This window comes from Bufo bufo, chromosome 5 (assembly GCF_905171765.1).
Source record: "Bufo bufo chromosome 5, aBufBuf1.1, whole genome shotgun sequence".
Taxonomy (NCBI): domain Eukaryota; kingdom Metazoa; phylum Chordata; class Amphibia; order Anura; family Bufonidae; genus Bufo; species Bufo bufo.
Genome location: NC_053393.1, coordinates 250124168 through 250147574, shown reverse-complemented (window position 1 = coordinate 250147574; position 23407 = coordinate 250124168). Strand labels below are relative to the sequence as shown.

Here is a 23407-nt window from a genome sequence, read left to right as displayed (position 1 = left end):
CCACAACAGCGCCATCCACAGATGCACCCCACAACAGCGCCATCCACAGATGCACCCCACAACAGCGCCATCCACAGATGCACCCCACAACAGCGCCATCCACAGATGCACCCCACAACAGCGCCATCCACAGATGCACCCCACAACAGCGCCATCCACAGATGCACCCCACAACAGCGCCATCCACAGATCCCCCACAATGCACAGGCAACGTCCGTGAGGCAGCCAGGACGAATCGACCCATTTAATTTGAATCTGATCCGTCCGCACCGCAAAAAAAGTTATATTTTATTGTGGTGCGGAGGCACGGACAGAAACACCACAGGTTCTGATCCGTGCTTTCGTTCCACATCTCCATGAGTGCGGACCCATTCAAGTGAATGGGTCCACATCTGTGATACGCAGTGAACATGGGCCGGTGGCCGTGTATTGCAGGCTTTTTCAGACCTGGTCATTATAGGGATGAGGTACTGAAAACATGAAAAGACATCGTAGGTGAAAATAGTAAAAACATGTTAGGTTTACAATACAACTAGGTAATGAGTAGAAAAGTAATGTGAAACTACAATGCGTTTTATTTTGACATTTGAAACACTGAAATAAATTGTATAAACTCTTGCACATAAGATCATATTGAACATATCATATCTAGCAGGTCAATAACAACTAACATTTCTATTGTTTGCCATTAAATAATTGGTTTTCAAGATGAGAGAGGGACTAATAGCACATTTCTGTACGGCCTTTAAGTTTGCCCAAAAATACATCTTTAAAAGAAAAATAGACATTTGCTCACTTTTGATATTCAGACTCTGTTTTCTATCTCCCACAACCAAACGTTTTGTTCCACTGTTCATACAATTCTAAATCCTGCTTCGACACACTGGGCCTCACTGTTTGCAGAGCATTCTGAAAATCAACATAGGCAATAGGCCTGACTTGATCAGATGAAATGGTAGAAATATCGAAGATCTGAAGGCTGCGAATGGGACCAAGGGCCGCTTCTCGACACAACTGAGTCATGTCTGCACCAGAAAACCCTTCAGCTTGTAGAACTATAGATTCCACTTCCTTCTCAGAGAGGCTGCAATTCTCTTGAGACATCAGGCTAACAATAATTTGCTTTCTAGCTGAGGCTTCAGGAAGAGGAATGTACAGCCTCTTAACAAGTCGCCTTCTTGCAGCCTCATCTATCTCTTGAGGCCTATTAGTAGCACCAACCACAAGTATGCGGTCATCTGAGGAAGTTGTGGCACCATCTAACTGTACTAAGAATTCGGTTTTAATTCTCCTTGAAGACTCATGCTCTCCCTCACCACGCTGTGATAAAAGGGAATCTATTTCATCTATAAAAATTACAGCAGGCTGGTGGCATCTTGCCACTGTGAAGAGAGCACGAACCATCTTTTCACCTTCACCGACCCATTTGGAAGTTAACGATGATGCACTGATGCTAAAAAATGTAGCTCTTGATTGACATGCAATACACTTTCCAATCAGGGTTTTTCCTGTCCCTGGAGGTCCAAAGAGAAGAATGCCTTTTGGTGGACCCCTAAGTCCAGTGAATATGTCTGGCCTCAGCATCGGCCATACCACTATTTCCTTTATGGTAGTTTTGGCAAACTCCAAACCAGCAATATCATCCCAGTTAAGTGGAGGGCCATGGTCCATAATTTCACTCATGATGAGTTCAATCATTTTTGGCTCTATGTTTTTCAAACGCTCATCAAACGGCACATTTGACTCACTATTACTAGCTGAATAAGCTTTTTTCTGACCGGTATAGCCATCACCATCATCTTGCTTTGCAATTGGAGGAACAAATTTCCCATGCAGTCCACGAGACCGTACAGCCCCCAGTGACTTTTTTCCAGTACTATATGTTCCGGGACCTGTGTTGCGGGACTGACTAGTACACTTTTTCTGCTGATCAACCCACAGTTGTTCTTTTGCAGTTTTAAAGCCACCTTCTTCAAGTGTACCACACATGGTTGGGATTGCTTTGCTCGTTGTTGGTTTCTGACCGTCATCCTCCATTGCACAAAGGTTCTTCCTCTTCCCAGCAGTTACAAAATTTCCAGCAGAAAACATACTTTGCCCAGGAGCAGTACTTACACTTGTATAAGCAGTTGCAAATACTGGCATTGTGACCAACTGTTTACTGGCATGTGGGACAGCTGGTGGGATATCTGCATCTGTGCATTTAATATTGGATGATGTGGGTAATTTTGCACTTTGAAATAAGCTTCCTTTAGTTGTCTCTTCGGAGTCACATTCTGTGCTTGTATGTCCTAAACTGCTGAGGTCTTTACTTGTAACCAATGAATCTCCAAAGGTACTGACCCCATTATCGTCACTAAGTGATGCATCTGCAGAACTCGACTGGGACTGCAGGTCTGATTGAGCAGACTGAAAAATTTCCTGCACACGTTTCAACTGGAAAACATTACTGGTAGTCAAAGACGACTGCCACTTGTCACTGTCATTGCGTGGACATCTGGCCAACGACATAATGCTGTCTGCGTAGTTATTTAGGCCATTCCCCTCCTTGTCAGAGTCAACGATGGCAGCATACCTTTCTGCGTACGTCTTGAACAGGTGGGATGCCGATGCCTGGGAGATCTCAGAGTTAGCCCATGCATACTGAATCTGATAAATAAAACCACGATATGCATCTGCCTTCTGTGCAGGGGAGCAGGTGGGAGAATTTAGAGCAAACAACTTACTTTGCCAATCACTCAGGTTAGCAGCGCTGGGGTCAGGTGTTTGCATAGCTTTGCCTGTAAATCAAAGGATAAGGAAAAACACTATAGAATTGAAATGATATACACTGGTTATAATAAATGAAGCTAGCATAACAGAGTAAAGTAGCACTCTAGCTTTTTCCACAACAAATTGTGTTCTAATTTCACCCTCATGCTCGAATTTATTAGATTTGCTGTGGGACAGACCCGCATTGGTAATCTGTTCTGCAGGGCAAATTCCCTTTCTGGGCTGGTCTGTCAGTGCAAAATTTTAATGAAGTTTCCTAGGATATTCCTAAGGAGTGAAGGACCTGAGGTGACACGGCCATGGTTACACAGGTTTAAAGCTTTTCTGATACTTGTCCTTTCAGCATGTCACTGCCAGTAGGGGAGGGGTGGGAAGGGGGACCATGTCATTGTCAGTGTGGAAGTTGAAAAGGGGGCTGCTAATGGGGAAGGAGTGGAAAGCAGGACAATGCTGCAGTCAGTGGGGGAGGCTGGGCAGGAGGACAATGCTGCTGCCAGTAGTAGTCTAGGAAGGTAATTTTCAGAAGCCATGCTCTATAGAATTAGCAAATAGATCAGGCTACTTTCACACTGGCGTTTTGGCTTTCCGTTTGTGAGATCTGTTCAGGGATCTCACAAGTGGTCCAAAACGGATCAGTTTTGCCCTAATGCATTCTGAATGGATAACTCCATTCCGCTTTGGAGGCGGACACCAAAACGCTGCTTGCAGCGTTTTCGTGTCCGTCTGACGAAACTGAGACAAACGGATCCGTCCTGACACACAATGTAAATCAATGGGGACGGATCCATTTTCTATGACACAATCTGGCACAATAGAAAACGGATCCGTCCTCCATTGACTTTCAATGTTATTCAAGACGGATCCGTCTAGGCTATGTTAAAGATAATACAAACGGATCTGTTCTGAACAGATGCAGACGGTTGTATTATCTGAACGGATCCGTCTGTGCAGATCCATGACGGATCCGCACCAAACGCGAGTGTGAAAGTAGCCTAATGCACAACGATCCTTATCATCCTCACTTCCAGGCTCTTCCTCAGCAGAGTCACTTCACAGGTTCCTGATGTTGTCCAGAGACAGAATGTAGTGCGTCAGTGCACACACCCTAAAGAGCAGCCTAGAAGCGAGGAGAAGAAATATTTAATCTGGGCTAAGGTCTGAATAATGAAATTGGCGCTAATAAATGGCATAGTCAGCCAATGTTCTGGTCAGTGTTGCATTTACTTTGTGCTCCCAGCTAATGGGTGGTGCATTCATCCTGTGAAATAGGCCCAACAATCATCAGATGCAGGCGTGAACTGCTCATCTGATATGACGTCTCAGTTAATGTAGGGGTATGAATATATTTCTGTTGCAGTGGTTACGCATGTTTCGTGTCAGACGACTTTCACACTGACGTTTCTGGGTCCGCTTGTGAGATCCGTTTCAGGGCTCTCACAAGCGGCCCAAAACGGATCCGTTTAGCCCCAATGCATTCTGAATGGATAAGGATCCGTTCAGAATGCATCAATTTGGCTGCGTTTGGTCTCCGTTGCATTTTTTTAGACGGTCACTAAAACGCAGCTTGCAGAGTTTTGGTGACCGTCTGACTATGCACAGACGGATCCGCACTGATAATGCAAATGCTTGTATCCGTTCAGAACGGATCCATTTGCATTATCCTTTAAAAAAAAAGTCTAAGTCAACACGGATCCGTCCTGACTTACAATGTAAGCCAATGGGGACGGATCCGTTTTCACCGACACATTATGGTGCAATTGAAAACGGATCCGTCCACCATTGACTTTCAATGTAAGTCAGGACGGATCCGTTTTGACTTACAATTTTTTTTTAAGGATAATGCAGACAGATCCGTTCTGAAAGGATACAAGCGTTTGCATTATCAGTGTGGAGCCGTCTGTGCAGATACAAGACGGATCCGCACCGAACGCAGGTGTGAAAGTAGCCTCAACAGTGGACATATGTTCGCTTTAAAGGGGTTGCGCAATGTCATGATATTGATGACCTATTATCAGGATCAATATCAGATCATTGGTTTTAAGAGGATGTGGTGCTTGTGTGAGCGCTGCAACCTCTTTAAAGGGGTTATCCAATACTATAAACTCTCCCCCCTTCCCCCCTCCCATATGCCAGGCTCCTCACAGTGAATATACTTACCCCGCTCACCTCCTGGTCCCCGCATGGGGGGGAATCAGCCAATGGCAGGCGGGGACGAGCCTCCCTAGCGTCACCTGTGCCAGCTTGCCATTGGCTGCTCCCCCCATTCCCCCCCCGACACCGGGTGTTTTCATCGGTGCACGGGGAGAAGCTGCAGTGGTGGTGCGGTGACCAGGAGCGGCGCAGGGGGCCGTAAGTATATTCCCTGTGAGGGCCCGGCATATGAGGGGGGCAGTTTATAGTATTGGATAACCCCTTTAATGTTTACCTGACGTCTAGTGCAATAAAACGCTGCATGCTCTGCGTAGAACAGATTTTTTTTTCCCAGGTGTTTTCCCAGAGACTTCTCTATAAAGAGAGGAAAAAAAATTCAAAAACGCATGAAATTCATGGTGTTTTTCACAAGCTCAAGCTTTTTTTTTTTTTAACAAGTTACATATCATAACCCCTTCCCAAAATCCATCGTACATGTAGAGCAGATGTCAGGTCTTTAACCACCTCAGCTCCCCTAGCTTACACACCCTTACTGACCAGGCCACTTTTTACACTTCTGCACTACACTACTTTCACCGTTTATTGCTCGGTCATGCAACTTACCACCCAAATGAATTTTACCTCCTTTTCTTCTCACTAATAGAGCTTTCATTTGGTGGTATTTCATTGCTGCTGACATTTTTACCTTTTTTGTTATTAATCGAAATTTAACGAAATTTTTGCAAAAAAAATGACATTTTTCACTTTCAGTTGTAAAGTTTTTCAAAAAAAACGAGATCCATATATAAATTTTTCTCTAAATTTATTGTTCTACATGTCTTTGATAAAAGAAAAATGTTTGGGTAAAAAAAAATAATGGTTTGGGTAAAAGTTATAGCATTTACAAACTATGGTACAAAAATGTGAATTTCCGCTTTTTGAAGCAGCTCTGACTTTTTGAGCACCTGTCATGTTTCCTGAGGTTCTACAATGCCCAGACAGTACAAACACCCCACAAATGACCCCATTCCGGAAAGTAGACACCCTAAGATATTCACTGATGGGCATAGCGAGTTCATAGAACTTTTTATTTTTTGTCACAAGTTAGCGGAAAATGATAATTATTTTTTTTTTTTTCCCCTTACAAAGTCTCATATTCAACTAACTTGTGACAAAAAATAAAAACTTCCATGAACTCACTATGCCCATCACGAAATACCTTGGGGTGTCTTCTTTCCAAAATGGGGTCACTTGTGGGGCAGTTATACTTCCCTGGCATTCTAGGGGCCCTAATATGTGGTAAGTAGTTTGAAATCAAAATGTGTAAAAAATGGCCGGTGAAATCCTAAAGGTGCTCTTTGGAACGTGGGCCCCTTTGCCCACCTAGGCTGCAAAAAAGTGTCACACATCTGGTATTGCCGTACTCAGGAGAAGTTGGCCAATGTGTTTTGGGGTGTCATTTTACATATACCCATGCTGGGTGAGATAAATATCTCGGCAAATGACAACTTTTCCCATTTTTTTTATACAAAGTTGGCATTTGACCGAGATATTTCTCTCACCCAGCATGGGTATATGTAAAATGACACCCCAAAACACATTGCCCAACTTCTCCTGAGTACGGGGATACCAGATGTGTGACACTTTTTTGCAGCCTAGGTGGGCAAAGGGGCCCACATTCCAAAGAGCACCTTTAGGATTTCACAGGGCATTTTTTACACATTTTGATTTTAAACTACTTACCACACATTAGGGCCCCTAGAATGCCAGCGCAGTATAACTACCCCACAAGTGACCCCATTTTGGAAAGAAGACACCCCAAGGTATTTCGTGATGGGCATAGTGAGTTCATGGAAGTTTTTATTTTTTGTCACAAGTTAGTGGAATATGAGACTTTGTAAGAAAAAATAAATAAAAAATCATCATTTTCCACTAACTTGTGACAAAAAATAAAAAATTCTAGGAACTCGCCATGCCCCTCACGGAATACCTTGGGGTGTCTTCTTTCCAAAATGGGGTCACTTGTGGGGTAGTTATACTGCCCTGGCATTTTAGGGGCCCTAATGCGTGAGAAGTAGTTTGAAATCAAAATCTGTAAAAAATGCCCTGTGAAATCCGAAAGGTGCTCTTTGGAATGTGGGCCCCTTTGCCCACCTAGGCTGCAAAAAAGTGTCACACATCTGGTATCGCCGTACTCAGAAGAAGTAGGGCAATGTGTTTTGGGGTGTCTTTTTACATATACCCATGCTGGGTGAGAGAAATATCTCGGCAAAAGACAACTTTTCCCATTTTTTTTATACAAAGTTGGCATTTGACCAAGATATTTCTCTCACCCAGCATGGTATATGTAAAATGACACCCCAAAACACATTGCCCAACTTCCACATGTGTGACACTTTTTTGCAGCCTAGATGCGCAAAGGGGCCCAAATTACTTTTATGAGGGCATTTTTAGACATTTGGATCCCAGACTTCTCACGCTTTAGGGCCCCTAAAATGCCAGGGCAGTATAAATTCCCCACATGTGACCCCATTTTGGAAAGAAGACACCCCAAGGTATTCAATGAGGGGCATGGCGAGTTCATAGAATTATTTTTTTTTTTTTTGCACAAGTTAGCGGAAATTGATATTTTTTTGTTTTTTCTCACAAAGTCTCCCTTTCCGCTAACTTGGGACAAAAATTTCAATCTTTCATGGACTCAATATGCCCCTCACGGAATACCTTGGGGTGTCTTCTTTCCGCAATGGGGTCACATGTGGGGTATTTATACTGCCCTGGCATTTTAGGGGCCCTAAAGCGTCAGAAGAAGTCTGGAATATAAATGTCTAAAAATTTTTACGCATTTGGATTCCGTGAGGGGTATGGTGAGTTCATGCGAGATTTTATTTTTTGACACAAGTTAGTGGAATATGAGACTTTGTAAGAAAAAAAAAAAAAACAATAAATTTCCGCTAACTTGGGCCAAAAAAATTTCTGAATGGAGCCTATATGGGGTGATCACCCCCCTGTAAGGCTCCATTCAGACGTCCGTATGTGTTTTGCGGATGCGATCCATGTATCCGCAAAAAACATACGGACGTCTGAATGGAGCCTTACAGGGGGGTGATCAATGACAGGGGGGTGATCAGGGAGTCTATATGGGGTGATCACCCCCCTGTCATTGATCACCCCCCTGTAAGGCTCCATTCAGACGTCTGTATGTGTTTTGCAGATCCGATCCATGTATCCGTAAAAAACATACGGACGTCTGAATGGAGCCTTACAAGGGGGTGATCAATGACCGGGGGGTGATCAGGGAGTCTATATGGGGTGATCAGGGGTTAATAAGGGACGGGGGGGGGGGTGTAGTGTAGTGGTGTTTGGTGCTACTTATTACTGAGCTGCCTGTGTCCTCTGGTGGTCGATCCAAGCAAAAGGGACCACCAGAGGACCAGGTAGCAGGTATATTAGACGCTGTTATCAAAACAGCGTCTAATATACCTGTTAGGGGTTAAAAAAAAAAATCGCATCTACAGCCTGCCAGCGAACTATCGCCGCTGGCAGGCTGGAGATCCACTCGCTTACTTTCCGATCCTGTGCACGCGTTCACAGGAAATCTCGCGTCTCGCGAGATGACGCAAAGATGCGTGACTCTGCCTGGAGCTGCCGCCTCCGGAACGCGATCCTGCGTTAGGCGGTCCAGAGGCGGTTAAAGATGGAGGCCATTCAGGAGTTAAACGGGTGCCATAGCTGATGGGAACCTGCTGTTTTACACAGGAGACACCTGCCGGCAGAGTCTGTGATTGGAGATAACTCTGATCATGGACTTTTAGCCCCTACATGCTGTGGTCAATTGCAAGCATTGCATCTGAGTGGTGGTTTATCAGAAGCTGGCTGCCCAGATGTGTGTGATGTACAGATGTGTATTGCATGTAGCGCCGTGTGTAGTGAATGCACAGCAGGTTATTATAGCCCAGAAATAAAGTACAGAGAAGTCAGATACAGTATATGGGACTGTACTTTATCACTTGGCTATAATAACCTGCAGTTCATTCACTCAAGGCTCCTCCCCGGGGCTTATTAACCTTGTCCTGGAAGGAAGGGAGCAGTGTTATTTACATGGGACTTTATGTTGGAGAGGCTGGGATGCTATTTACATGGGACTCTATGTTGGAGGGGCTGATGGGAGGCAAGAGATGATATTTATGTGGGACTGTATGTTGGAGAAGCTGACGGAAGGGGAGAGGTTATTTACATGGGACTGTATGTTGGAACCTTTTACGAGACAAAAACTACATTTTAAGGCTTTTTTGTCCAGTCTTTGTGACAGAATCTGCAACAGAGGCTCCAAAGGCAGTCCCCAATGCAGATGTCAACAAGAGTAGGCCTCAATATTATGCATTTGTATTACTGCAACTTTCGTACTGCTCTTCGGTAGTGTTGAGCGAACTTGTGTTTCAAGTTCGGCGTATCTAAGAATTCCTTTATGGATTCCGCTACCACGGATCATAACTTATGGTCCTTGGAAGCGGAATCCATAATGTTATTCTTAGATAACCCGAACTTTGTACGCCGAACTTGAAACACAAGTTTGCTCATCCCTACTCCTCGGGTAAAAACACTCCTCAAAAATGGTAAGAGGAGTATTTTTACTCTTCCGGGAAAGAAAATGTAGTGCGACCTCTGCTAATGGCCTATCCGGAGGATCGGTCATCAATATTAAACACCTTGAAATCCCCTTTAAAGGGACGCTGTCACTGGGATTTTGGGTATAGAGCTGAGGACATGGGTTGCTAGATGGCCGCTAGCACATCCGCAATACCCAGTCCCCATAGCTCTGTGTGCTTTTATTGTGTAATAAAAACGATTTGATACATATGCAAATTAACCTGAGATGAGTCCTGTCCCTGAGATAAGTCCAGCACCGCCCCGCATCCTCCGAATCTCCTCCTTGCTCCCTGATGTCAGAAAGCCAGAGCGCCGTAATCTCGCTATGCGCGAGCCATCGCATGCGCAGTTCGTTCCCTGAGGCTGATGCCAGCACAGGGAAGGAACACTATGACGACACTGCATATGTGCTAGCTCGCGCATCGCGAGATTACGGTGCTCTAGCTTTCTGACGTCGGGGAGCAAGGAGGAGATTCGGAGGATGCGGGGCGGTGCTGGGCTCATCTCAGGTTAATTTGCATATGTATCAAATCGTTTTTTTTTTTACACAATAAAAGCACACAGAGCTACGGGGACTGGGTATTCCGGATGTGCTAGCGGCCCACTAGCAACCCATGTCCTCAGCTCTATACCCAAAATCTGGTGACAGGTTCCCTTTAATTATCTTGTACAACCCCATTAATGCCCTGACCTAGACAGAAACTAGGCTTTTTAGGTATGTTAAAACGAAAAAAAAACAAAGAAAGAAAAATAACCATTAAGATCTACATGTTCCCATTCACTCTCTGACACATTATCATGGAGGTCGCTAAATATTGGGGAAAAACGAATGCATACGAATTGCTGTACTGTTCTTGGCATCTGATTTCCATACAAGCCATTTACCATTAGTGGGCCGTAGACCGAGACATAGAGCACATAAAGCTGAATAACCTGCACCTCTGGGTTATATAATACTCATTATAAAGAAGTACTATCCGGCGGGAAGAAGACACCGTCCGTCCGTCCGTCCGTCCGTCCCTCCCACCAGCGGGCCACATATACTAACATACGCTTTCAGGTCGGTTATCGTATCATTAAGAAAAGGCAAATCACCTTTCTGTCCCACAGGCTGTATAGATTTCAAGAGGACTCTTCTAGTATACGACACACACTGAACCACGTTTGGTTAAAACTAGTTCACCCACAGCGGAGTTGCTGGGAGAAACCTTCTACATCTGTAACTTACAAGAAATGTCCGCTAGTATAGTCTCCGGTGGACATTTTGTTGAAGACCTGATTGGCGGAGTGATCGCACAAATGGGGGCGTGGCTGTAGCCTTATGCAATATGCACAGGAGTCTATAGCTTGCTGTGTGAGCCGGTTACCTATAGCGGAGCACGTGGGCGCGGCTGAGAGAAAGGTCACCTAGAATGGAGTAAATGAAGTGTGTGTGGAAAAGAAAAGCGATGAGACTGATGAACCAAAAGAAAATAGAGTGAGGCCTCGTCTGCCATCTATGTAGGTTGGAAGTCCCGGTTTTAAGCAGTAGTTGGCTGGTGACCAGCAGTGGACTCTAGGATCAATATATAGGGGGAGCACAGAAGATACACAGTCAAAAATGGGGGGGCACTAATAATTTTCATCAGCTAATCATACTACTGAAAAATACTAAAGCAGCCGCTTCCCCTGCAGCTACGCCCCTGGCGCCGGGGTAATATAATTAACCGTCCCCCGACCGCCTAACGTAGGATTGCGTCCTGCGGGCGGCCGGGTTATTCCTCTTGGACGCATCGGCTTGTCATCTCGCGAGAGGCGAGATTTCCTGTGAACGCGCGCACACAGGAGCGCGCGTTCACAGGATCGGAAGGTAAACCAGTGGATCTACAGCCTGCCAGCGGTGATCATTCGCTGGCAGGCTGTAGATGCGATTTTTTTAACCCTTGAAAGGTATATCAGACGCTGTTTTGTTAACAGCGTCTGATATACCTGCTACCTGGTCCTCTGGTGGTCCCTTTTGCTTGGATCAACCACCAGAGGACACAGGCAGCTCTGTAATAAGTAGCACCAAGCACTACACTACACCCCCCCCCCCCTGTCACTTATTAACCCATGATCACCCCCCTGTCATTGATAACCCCCCTGTCATTGATCACCCCCCTGTAAGGCTCCATTCAGACGTCCGTATGTGTTTTGCGGATCCGCAAAACACGGACACCGCGGATCTGCAAAACACGGACACCGGCAATGTGTTTTCCGCATTTTGAGGATCCGCACATTGCCAGAACTGGCAATGTCCGCAATTGTGGACATGAATAGGATATGTTCTATAGGCTCTACAAAAAACGCAGTGTTTTCGCCCGATCAGGCCTGATCTTGTGCGCACACTTGCGTTCAGTCCGCTCCACCGCAGTGACAGAATTATATATTTTTTCTGATCACTGCAAAAACACCGCAAAATCGCTGCGGCGCTATAAAAAGATCACTTTTGAGGGGCATGGCGAGTTCATAGAAGATTTTTTTTTTTTGGCACAAGTTAGCGGAAATTGATTTTTTTATTTATTTTTTCTTACAAAGTCTCATATTCCACTAACTTATGACAAAAATAAAATCTCACATGAACTCACCATACCCCTCACGGAATCCAAATGCGTAAAATTTTTTAGACATTTATATTCCAGACTTCTTCTCACGCTTTAGGGCCCCTAAAATGCCAGGGCAGTATAAATATCCCACAAGTGACCCCATTTCGGAAAGACACCCTAAGGTATTCCGTGAGGGGTATGGTGAGTTCATGTAAAATTTTATTTTTTGTCACAAGTTAGTGGAATATGAGACTTTGTAAGAAAAAAAAATATATATATATAATTTTCCGCTAACTTGTGACAAAAAATAAAAAGTTCTATGAACTCACTATGCCCATCAGCGAATACCTTAGGGTGTCTACTTTCCGAAATGGGGTCATTTGTGGGGTGTTTGTACTGTCTGGCCATTGTAGAACCTCAGGAAACATGACAGGTGCTCAGAAAGTCAGAGCTGCTTCAAAAAGCGGAAATTCACATTTTTGTACCATAGTTTGTAAACGCTATAACTTTTACCCAAACCATTTTTTTTTTATCAAAGACATGTAGAACAATAAATTTAGAGAAAAATTTATAGAAATGTAGTTTTATTTGAAAAATTTTACAACTGAAAGTGAAAAATTTAATTTTTTTGCAAAAATTTCGGTACATTTCGATTAATAACAAAAAAAGTAAAAATGTCAGCAGCAATGAAATACCACCAAATGAAAGCTCTATTAGTGAGAAGAAAAGGAGGTAAAATTCATTTGGGTGGTAAATTGCATGACCGAGCAATAAACGGTGAAAGTAGTGTAGGTCAGAAGTGTAAAAAGTGGTCTGGTCATTATGGGGGTTTAAGCTAGGGGGGCTGAGGTGGTTAAGGGGTATCAGGGTACATTGGGTGTAATATAACTGAGGAGGGCTATCAGACATTATAAAGGGGTAATATAGCTTACATTACCCCTGTATTACGTCCCTGATAGGATAGCACTCCTCAGTTATGTTACCCCTGTATAATGCACCCTGATACCCCTTAGTTATATTATATAACTAAGGGATATCAGGGTACATTACACAGGGGGTAATATAACTGAGGGGTATCAGGGTACATTATACAAGGGTAATGTAACTGAGGAGGGCTATCATGGGACATTATACAGGGGTAATGAAAGCTATATTACCACCGTATATTGCCTGATAGGCCTCCTGAGTTATATTACCCCTGTATAATAATGTACCCTGATACCCCTTAGTTATATGACCCCGCCGGGATCATATAACTAAGGCTATGTTCACATCAGCGTACAGCCTTTTCGTTCTCCTGCTCCGTTATAGGAGCAGCAGAACGGAAAGGACGATTCGGCTCATAACTGAGCCGAACGGAGCCTAGGGACCTCATAGACCCCCATAGACTATAATGGGGTCCGTTAGGTTTCCGCTCAGAAGATGATTTTGGAGCCGAGACAAAAGTCCTGCTCCGCTCGGCTCAGTTATGAGCCGAATCGTCCTTTCCGTTCTCCTGCTCCTATAACGGAGCAGGAGAACGGAAAGGCTGAACGCTGATGTGAACAAGGCCTTAGGGGTATCAGGGTACATAATTATACAAGGGTAATATAAGTTACTCAGGAGGCCTATCAGGCATTATACGGTGGTAATATAAGTTATATTACCCCCTGTATAATGTATCCTGATACCCCTTGGTTATATTACCCCCTGTATAATGTATCCTGATACCCCTTGGTTATATTACCCCCTGTATAATGTACCCTGATTACCTTCAGTTATATAACTGAGGGGTATCAGGGGACATTATGGGTAATATTATAACTAAGGGGTATCAGGGTACATTATACAAGGGTAATATAACTGAGGAGGACTCAGTGCTATCAGGGGACATTATACAGGGGTCCTTAGTTATGTTGAGGAGGGGCTGGGCGCAAGCAAAGCAGGCAGGGCAGGCCATGAGGCAAGGTAGTGGGGGTACATATTTTTTTTAAAACTTTTTATTCGTACTTTGTTTTCTTTTCTCTAGGGCCGGGGCCGGCCAGGCAGAGTTGGGAAGTTGCCACAGCAGCAGTCACAGTCAGTAGTCCTGTCCTCCTCTCCTGACAGTCCGAAGCTGGGGCCTAGCCCTAGGCAGTGGGCACAGACAGAGACAGGCTCTCACTAGACTAGCAGCAGAGTGACGCAGGAGCAGAAGATGAAGGCAGCAAGCGTTCGCGCGGGCGGGCAGGCACGCAGCTTTACGTGGTGACGACCGTGACGTCAACTCGTCTCTGCGGTTGCCAAACTCCCAGCCTGCGCCCGCCCTGCACGCTCTGCCTCCACTGGGTCCAAACGCCGCCCCCACCCCCATCTCTCATGTGACTCTCATGTCTGAGACTGTGTATGTATCTGTGTTCTGTAGTGTGTGTAGTATTGTACTTTAACTTGAATCACTGAGTCTGTAGTGCGGGCGGCCGGCCGGGCGCAGGCAGCAGCGATTAGCGAATCAGCGGGGTGGGCACCCGGGGGGGCAAGGAATGACTTGGGGGGGCAATTGCCCCCCCTTGCCCACCTGTAGCGACGCCACTGGTGACCAGGGTTGCCAACCAGAATATTTCTTTTTTTCTGGACAACTTATCCCAAAATCACGGACAGGCAACATTTTATTACGGACAAATAGGAAAACCCTTAATGGATGATAAACATTACAAGCATGGCTCAATGTACTGATAGCGCCTCATTACCAGCATTTACTGGGAGCTGGAAAATAATCATAATTTTATGTCAAGACAGGAGACGAACATTATGCTAAGATCTTTCATTTTACTCCCAGCAGCAAAATAGTTAATATAAACAGAGAACAAAAAAACTATGTAAATCAGCATTCAGGAGTAGCCAATGAGCAGGCAACATAGGTTATATAAGGTTTACTCCAACATAGAACCGTGCTTCCTTCTTGCTGCTGACTCCCAGAAAGATACGTATTGGAGAATTTTTCCTCTTATAATTATCATATATTTATGTATATATATGGTTTGGACTAGTTTGTGCATTATATTATTATTATGCCCGTTTGCTTTGCATTTGCCCACTTCAGAATCCTGTGAAGCGCTAATTGATTTGGTGATTGTGTTTCCTATGTTTCTCACATTATTGTATATATTTGGTACCACATTCAGTTCTCCCCTATTAATGGCGTGATCATTTGGCTTTTTCACAGCTGTCTTATCGCTGTCACTGCTCACTTTCAGTTTACCTCACCGCTCCATCTGCAGTGCGCACGCGCAGCTGGTCCTCAGCCTGCGCGCCCTTTCCCCTCAGTGAAGGTTTTCTTCTAACCTGTTCGGTTTCCTGTCAGCTTCAGCGCTACCAGCTGCTTCCAACTCGGCTCTTTCTCTATACTTGACTGCCACCTTGTGGTGATTCTTCATAATATCCTTTACATGTATTTTCTATCACTGTAAGCAAATTCATGACCTCTCGGTAATATACAGTGCTGCCCATAATTATTCATACCCCTGCCAAATTTTGACTTAAAGTTACTTTTATTCAACCAGCAAGTAATTTTTTGACGGGAAATTACATAGGTGTCTCCCAAAAGATAATAAGACGATGTACAAGAGACATTATTGTGGAAAAAAAAAAACATTTCTCAGCTTTTATTTACATTTGAGCAAAAAGTGTCCAGTCCAAAATTATTCATACCCTTCTCAATAATCAATAGAAAAGCCTTTATTGGCTATTACAGCAATCAAACGCTTCCTATAATTGCAGACCAGCTTTTTGCATGTCTCGGAGGAATCCACTTCCCGTTTAGTGGAAGGTTTAAATAGGGGAAAAATTGCCTTAAAAAGGCGCTTTTTTACCGATCCCACTCCAAAAAATGTGCAAAAATTACAGGATAAATGGGATCAGGACAAATCTAAACCTTTTTCAAAAAGCACACTTACCACTGCTAAAGCAGTTAATGTTGAACCCTCCGCCCCTGAGGTTGTCGGCACAAAGTGGGCACCTAAGGCTTTAAGAGTTAAGCCGGACTCATACAACTCTTCCCCTTCTGAATCCTCCTGTGAAGAGGATAATGCTTCTGACAGTGAGAATAGGTCTTTATTTGAGGACATTTCCGATGAGGGAGACAAAAAGCTGGAAGAAGAAACTTTTTCTTCACCTATCATTTTGGATGGGTCAGGTGTCCCTTTTTTTGACCCTGGGAAGATTAAACATCCTAGGTCAGGAGAATGGGTACCATTACCGCAGGTGTCCAAATTTGTTTCTTCATGGCTCAAAAAGCTATTAGAAAAATCAGCAAGGAACAAATTACGATCAGAATGCCCTAGACCCACTCTCCCTCATAAAATTTCGGACACTCCGAACAGTGATCTAACCCTTAGATCGATCCAAGAAAGATTATTAGACGCTGTCGGTCCTTTAACAAAAATCTTAGATTTAGCCGAACAGGCTTCCACCTCGGGCGATCCAGTGGACTTATCAGTCCTGAAAGGTTGGTCTCAAAGGGCAATATGTTTATTGGGTAACACCAATGCAACTATAGGTACAGAAAGAAAGAGGTCTATCCTCATGAGACTAGACCCACAACTAGCACACCTTGCCACTGTACATAATAGCCCAGATAATAACCCATCTTCCGATGGTTTACTCTTTGGAGACTCTTTTGTAAAAGACATAAATAAATATGTAGGGCTATTTTCATCCCTGGATAAAGCCCAAACTTCTTTAAGGCAAGTTTTTCAAGGCCCTGTTTTTGGAAGGGCTGGGAAACGAAAGGGCCGGTTTCCCAGCCGAGGGTCCCATGAGAGACAATATTTTAGAGGCCCCCTACCCTCCTCAACAGGAATACTCTACCTTCCCAACCACCTCCTACACCACCACCCCTTTCTTTCCCACAAGAGGAAGACCATGGCGTGCCAAAGGCAATAGAGGATTCCCAAGGTCAAGATCCTCTGCAGGTAAGGAATCTTCTACATTCTTCCCACATTCCATTGGGTGGTCGGATAAAACATTTTATCCATGTCTGGGCTATGATTTCAACAGACGCATGGATATTAAACACTATGAGAGGTTACCAAATCGAATTTTGCTACAATCCAATTCAAACACAAATACCCCATCCAATAATATTTTCACAGACAGACCAGGTTCTGATACAATCGGAAATCAAGGAACTATGTTCCAAGGGCGCTTTAATAGAAAAACCTGTACAATCTCTGGGTTTTTTGAGCAACCTCTTCTTAGTGAAAAAGAGGGATGGCGGTCACAGAATGGTAATCAACCTAAAAACCCTCAACAATTATGTCAGTTACAGACATTTAAAAATGGAGGGCATCCATTTACTGAGAGATCTACTTTTACAAAAAGATTGGCTAGCAAAAATAGATCTGAAAAACGCCTATCTCACGGTGCCTATGCAACCAATATCTCAACCTTACCTCCAATTTCTATGAAAGGGTCACAAATATCAATTCACCAGCCTACCATTCGGCCTATCTTCCGCTCCATGGTGTTTCACAAAATTATTAAAACCAGTGGTAGCAACCCTTCGAACACGAGGTGTACGTCTCATCATTTATTTAGACGACATCCTCATTATGGCTCAATCTCTTTCATTAATTCATCTTCATATCCACTGGATGTTAACTCTTTTGACCAACCTGGGGTTTTTAATCAACCACAAAAAAATCTGTATTAAAGGGGTATTCTCATCTTAATGATCACTGTTAAATCTGTTAATGATTTGACAGTGATCATTTTTCTAAATACATTTTATTACCCAATTCCCACCCTTTTTTAGAAAATAAGTCCCTTGTCACCTGATGTTGTCTTTGGTCTCCCCTGGTTACGGCCACCTCTCCTGTCGAATCCCGCCGGGCCGCGCTTGCGCAGAAGACTGAAGATTCAATTTCCTGAACGCGCACGCCGCCGCGCATGTGCCATGATGACTTCTTCCTGGCCAGTATAGTACAAAGCCGCGAACGCGCACGCCGGCTCTGTACTATACAGATCTTCTTACAGATCAGTTGATCTTCTTACAGATCAGCCTGGAAGATTTGGTCTGATTGGTGCAGTCAACGGTCTTTGGATCCCGTATATGCACCTTTAAATCAGATTATAAAATTCCTGTCTGATTCTTTAGACGCAGGGAAAGCATATAAAACGATTAATGTCTACCGATCACCCATCTGCTTTTTTCATTCTCCTATCCAAACTTTACCAGTAGGCAAACACCCTTTAATTTGCAAACTTATGAAGGGCATTAAGTTTCGAAGACCTCCTACTCCCAAATATAATTCTACTTGGGACGTCAATTTGGTATTGAACTTGTTTTTAAATTGGGAGGATAATGATCTCCTTCCATTGAAATTGTTGTCCTTTAAATTAACCATGTTACTATGCCTAATATCTTTTAAACGCGTGTCAGATGTCCGATCTTTAGACATCTCTCGTAGACAATTCCTACCACAAGGAGTTCAATTTTCTATTGTTCATCGTACAAAAACTAATATCTCTTCGGTTTTCTACCCTGCCTTCTGTTTACAGGAAAAACTTTGTGTAGTTAGGTATCTACAATCGTATGAACGTAGAACTCTACCTCTCAGAAATCCATCGGTATCCCAACTCCTTATTTCATATTGTAAACCCCATTTACCAGTGTCACCAGCAACCCTAGCTAGATGGGTCTCTCAAACTATGTCCTTAGCTGGGGTGGATACTTCTCTTTTTGGAGCAAACTCCACTAGTGGAGCTATGTCAACTAAAGTTAGACAAGCCGGAGGATCTTTATCTGACATTTTAAAAGTAGCCAACTGGACCTCCAAATCAACTTTTAAAACTTTTTATTTTTCGACCGGAATCACACGTTTCCATGGTATTGTTCAATAACAAGTAACTAGGTCTTAATAATTTGTTTATGGTCATATGTTGGAACATAAGCTTTAAACTTGCATAATGGAGTCTCCTGTATTGACATAAAATTTAAGATTTTCCTAGTTTTAATGAAGGAAAATATAGATTTTATGAAAGACAGAAGACGAACATTATCCCACCCTATTGACCCGACCCTTGTTGTTTATCTTTTCTTTTTTCCTTTTAGTTTAAAACACCTACTATATTCAATATCGTTTGGTTCTCAACGGGTCATCGAATCAAAATTTAGTGTCCGACGACTGTGTTTACGGTGGATGTTTATCTTCCTAATTTTCCTGCTATCCTTCACCATATCATCAAGAAAGAAGGACGTTGCTATGTTGGATTAAACCTTATATAACCTATGTTGCCTACTCATTGGCTACTCCTGAATGCTGATTTACATATTTTCAGTTGCCTTCTGAAGGTAGCAACGTTCGTAGGAACACAACAATTTTGTCCTTGACTGCAATATAAACCATGGTAGTCTGTGGCAGAAGCATTCAAGTCCACTAGGAGGACTAAAAATAAAGTTCAAAAATATTTTTAAAAATATTAAAATCAATTGGTTTTGCCGCATCTGAAAATTGCCAAACTATTAACATATAAAATAATCCCATACAGTGAACACCATAATGAAAAAATTAGGTAAATCACAGTTTTTTTGGTTGCTTGCCGAACAATAAAAATTTTATAAAAAGTGATCAAAAAGCCATACATACCCCAAAATGGTATCAACAAAATCGCTCCACAAGAAAAAAAATAATAATCCTGGACAACAGCTTTAGGCCGAATGGTATGCCGGCCTGGATTCCTGCTGACAGCAGGAGCGCACGGCGTCATTGGTTGCTATGACGCTGTGCGCTTCATGCCGCCGCTGCACTACAGTAATACACTCTTATGATCTATACGAGTGTATTACTGTAGTTAGGGATGTCCCGATACCATTTTTTTAAGACTGAGTACGAGTGCCGATACTTTTATTTAAGTACTCACCGATACCAATTACCGATACTAATTTTAACAATAAAATACACACACATGTATTTACTGACCACTGACCAACCAAAAGGCCCAAAAACAGAACTATAACATTCCAAGGAGACATTATACTGTATGGGGGCAGCCACAAGGAGACGTTATACTGTATGGGGGCAGCCACAAGGAGACGTTATACTGTAGGGGGGCAGCCACAAAGAGACGTTATACTGTATGGGGCAGCTACAAGGAGATGTTATACTGTATGGGGGCAGCCACAAGGAGATGTTATACTGTATGGGGGCAGCCACAAGGAGACGTTATACTGTATGGGGGGCAGCCACAAGGAGACGTTACACTGTATGGGGGCAGCCACAAGGAGATGTTATACTGTATGGGGGCAGCTACAAGGAGACATTATACTGTATGGGGGCAGCCGCAGGGAGACGTTATACTGTATGGGGGCAGCTACAAGGAGATGTTATACTGTATTGGGCAGCCACAAGGGGACGTTATACTGTATGGGGCAACCACAAGGAGACATTACACTGTATGGGGGCCACAAGGAGATGTTATACTGTATGGGGGCAGCCACAAGGAGACGTTACACTGTATGGGGGCAGCCACAAGGAGACGTTATACTGTATGGGGGCAGCCACTATTATACTGTATGGGGCGGCCACAAGGAGACGTTACACTGTATGGGGCGGCCACAAGGAGACGTTACACTGTATGGGGCGGCCACAAGGAGACATTACACTGTATGGGGGCCACAAGGAGATGTTATACTGTATGGGGGCAGCCACAAGGAGACGTTACACTGTATGGGGGCAGCCACAAGGAGACGTTATACTGTATGGGGGCAGCCACTATTATACTGTATGGGGCGGCCACAAGGAGACGTTACACTGTATGGGGCGGCCACAAGGAGACGTTACACTGTATGGGGCGGCCACAAGGAGAGGTTATACTGTATGGGGGCGGCCACAAGGAGACGTTATACTGCATGGGGCGGCCACAAGGAGACGTTATACTGTATGGGGCGGCCACAAGGAGAGGTTATACTGTATGGGGGCAGCCACAAGGAGACGTTACACTGTATGGGGCGGCCACAAGGAGAGGTTATACTGTATGGGGGCAGCCACAAGGAGACGTTACACTGTATGGGAGTCAGGAAAACAATTTTTGAAGCCCCCCCTCCTCAGTATAATAGTCTTGTGGCCATCATACAGTAATGTATATTTCTTCTTGCCCTAATGCCTGCTTTTAGAGATCAATGTGCAGCTTGCAGGCAGGAAGGGAAGGACCAGGGCCATAGAAGACAGACACTATCACCAGGGACTTGCTCCTGGCAAACACAGCTCTGCTGCAGTGAATGCAGTGGAGCAGACTGATGTAATTACAATGTATAGTTATTGCAGGGACTCAGAGAATCGTCTGAGAGTTTATTAGTTAAAAGAATCGAATGAGTCAGAGACTGTGTCACCGAGTCCCTGCCAGGCTTCCTGCTCTGCTACATGCACCCTGTACACACCCAGCTCCACTACATGCTATGCTAATAATGCCCCCCCCCCCCCCCCTTCCCCCCGGACGGACTTACAGGGAGCCACAGAGCAGGAAGCCTGGCAGGGACTCGATGACTTTTGCAGGGCAAGTTGCACTTCTAATGGCACCATATAATATCGCATGTAAAAAAAAATCCCAAAAAGGGGGTGGAAAAACGCAATTCTGACACAAGTTTATGGGTTTGGTGTTCACTATGAGGTAAATCTGAACTTTTTATCCTGTGGGTCAGTATGATTACAAAAATACCACATTTATATACTTTTTCTTGTATTTTATTACTTAAAAAAATAAGTAATTTTATATTTCCGCCTACAGAGCTGTGTGGGTTCTCGTTTTCCATGGGATGATCTGTAGCTTTTATTTATACTATTTTGGGGTGTATATGACTTCTTTTATGATTTTTTTTGGGGAGGTAACCCGACCAAAAAATTAGTGAATCGCCCATTTTGAGCTGTGCTATTCCATACAGAATAGTGTTGGGCGAGCATGCATCGCGGTGCTCAGCACATCGCAGTGTTCGGCTAAACACAGCGTGCGCTCGAGCGCAATGCTCGAGTCTACTCCCCGCACGTTTGTTGGCTGCTACGCAGCCAATAAACGTGCATGTAGGTACTGGCACTCACTGTAAGGGTCCATTCACACATCCGTATGTGATTTGCAGATCTGCAAAACACGGACACCAGCAATGTGCATTGCGCATTTTGCGGACCACACATCGCCGGCACTATAATAGAATATGCCTAATCCTGTCCGCAATTTCTCGTTTTTCGGGAACGGAATTGCGGACCCGGAATCCGCATTTCCGGATCCGGGCAGCACATCGTGCGGCCCCATAGAAATAAGTGGGTCCGCAATTCCGTTCCGCAAAAATGCGGAACAGAATTGCGGACGTGTGAATGGACCCTAATGCTCTAGCCATGTTGGTTACTGGCATTACAGTGATTGGCTGGCCGGAACGTATCATCGGGTGCTATATAGCACCCGATGACATGTGTTCGGCTTAGTCTTAGGGGAGTCATGCACACGAACGTATTTTCTTTCCAGTTCCATTCAGTTTTTTTTGCGGACCGTATGCAGAACTATTCATTTCAATGGGGCTGTAGAAAATACAGAAGTTACTCCGTGTGCATTCTATTGCAGTTTGTCCGCATGGCCGTTTCGCAAAAAAGTAGTGCATGTCCTAGTATTGTCCGCAAATCATGGTCTGAGGCCCCATTCAAGTCAAAAAATACGGAACGCACACGGAACACATCCGTATTTCATCCGTATTTTGCGGATCCATACTGTAGAAATGCTATGCCCAGCCCATATTGCTCATGTGTTTGGTGATTAATAAGTTATCCACAAAAAACGGATCAAATACGGAAACCATACGGATATGTTTTGTGCGATAATGGAACGGAAGAGAACTTAAATCAGAGAAAAAAAAACCTCAGATACGGAAGAACGGATCAGTGAAAAACGGACCGCAAAACAACAACGGTCGTGTGCATGAGCCCTTAGTCAGGGAGAACTATGCTGAAGAAGGGACAGATAGAGTAGGGAGTGAAATAGTAATATTTTAGTGAAAAAACTTGTTAAAGACCCAAAAGTCCTTTTAAGGACTATTGTATCTGGCAGCAATATAAATTGCTGGGAATTGTTAGCACCTTGGAGGTGCTGGCCTGCCCCGCCGCCAGCGTTTTGTCAGAGCGTGTATTTAGTGCTGCTGGGGGCATAATAACTGATAAGCGCATCCGCCTGTCAACTGAAAATGCTGACAGGCGGATTGCCCCTGACTTCTCTACTCCACCAGAGGAAAGCGGCTGAACATAAAGGCACGCTAAATGTGGCTTTTATGGTGTATTGAATACATTGTATTCCCATGC

At 44.1% G+C, this 23407-nt stretch overlaps 1 protein-coding gene across 4 annotated transcripts; it reads right to left on the bottom strand.

Moving 5' to 3' along the window:
* Positions 1–565: 565 nt before the first annotated feature.
* FIGNL1 (fidgetin like 1) lies at positions 566–15385 on the bottom strand. 4 transcript variants are annotated; one of them, XM_040433036.1, is made up of 3 exons: positions 10645–10718; positions 2727–2780; positions 566–2649 (listed from the first exon to the last, which is right to left on the bottom strand). In XM_040433036.1, exon 3 carries the CDS (start codon positions 2509–2511, stop codon positions 820–822), a length of 1692 nt encoding a protein of 563 aa, XP_040288970.1. In that variant the 5' UTR covers positions 2512–2649; positions 2727–2780; positions 10645–10718; the 3' UTR covers positions 566–819. The 4 variants fall into 4 exon arrangements, with proteins under 4 accessions (XP_040288970.1, XP_040288969.1, XP_040288968.1 ...); XM_040433035.1 differs by lacking the exon at positions 10645–10718 and adding an exon at positions 15299–15385 and having other exon boundaries at positions 566–2784; XM_040433034.1 differs by having other exon boundaries at positions 566–2780; positions 10645–10753.
* Positions 15386–23407: the final 8022 nt, after the last annotated feature.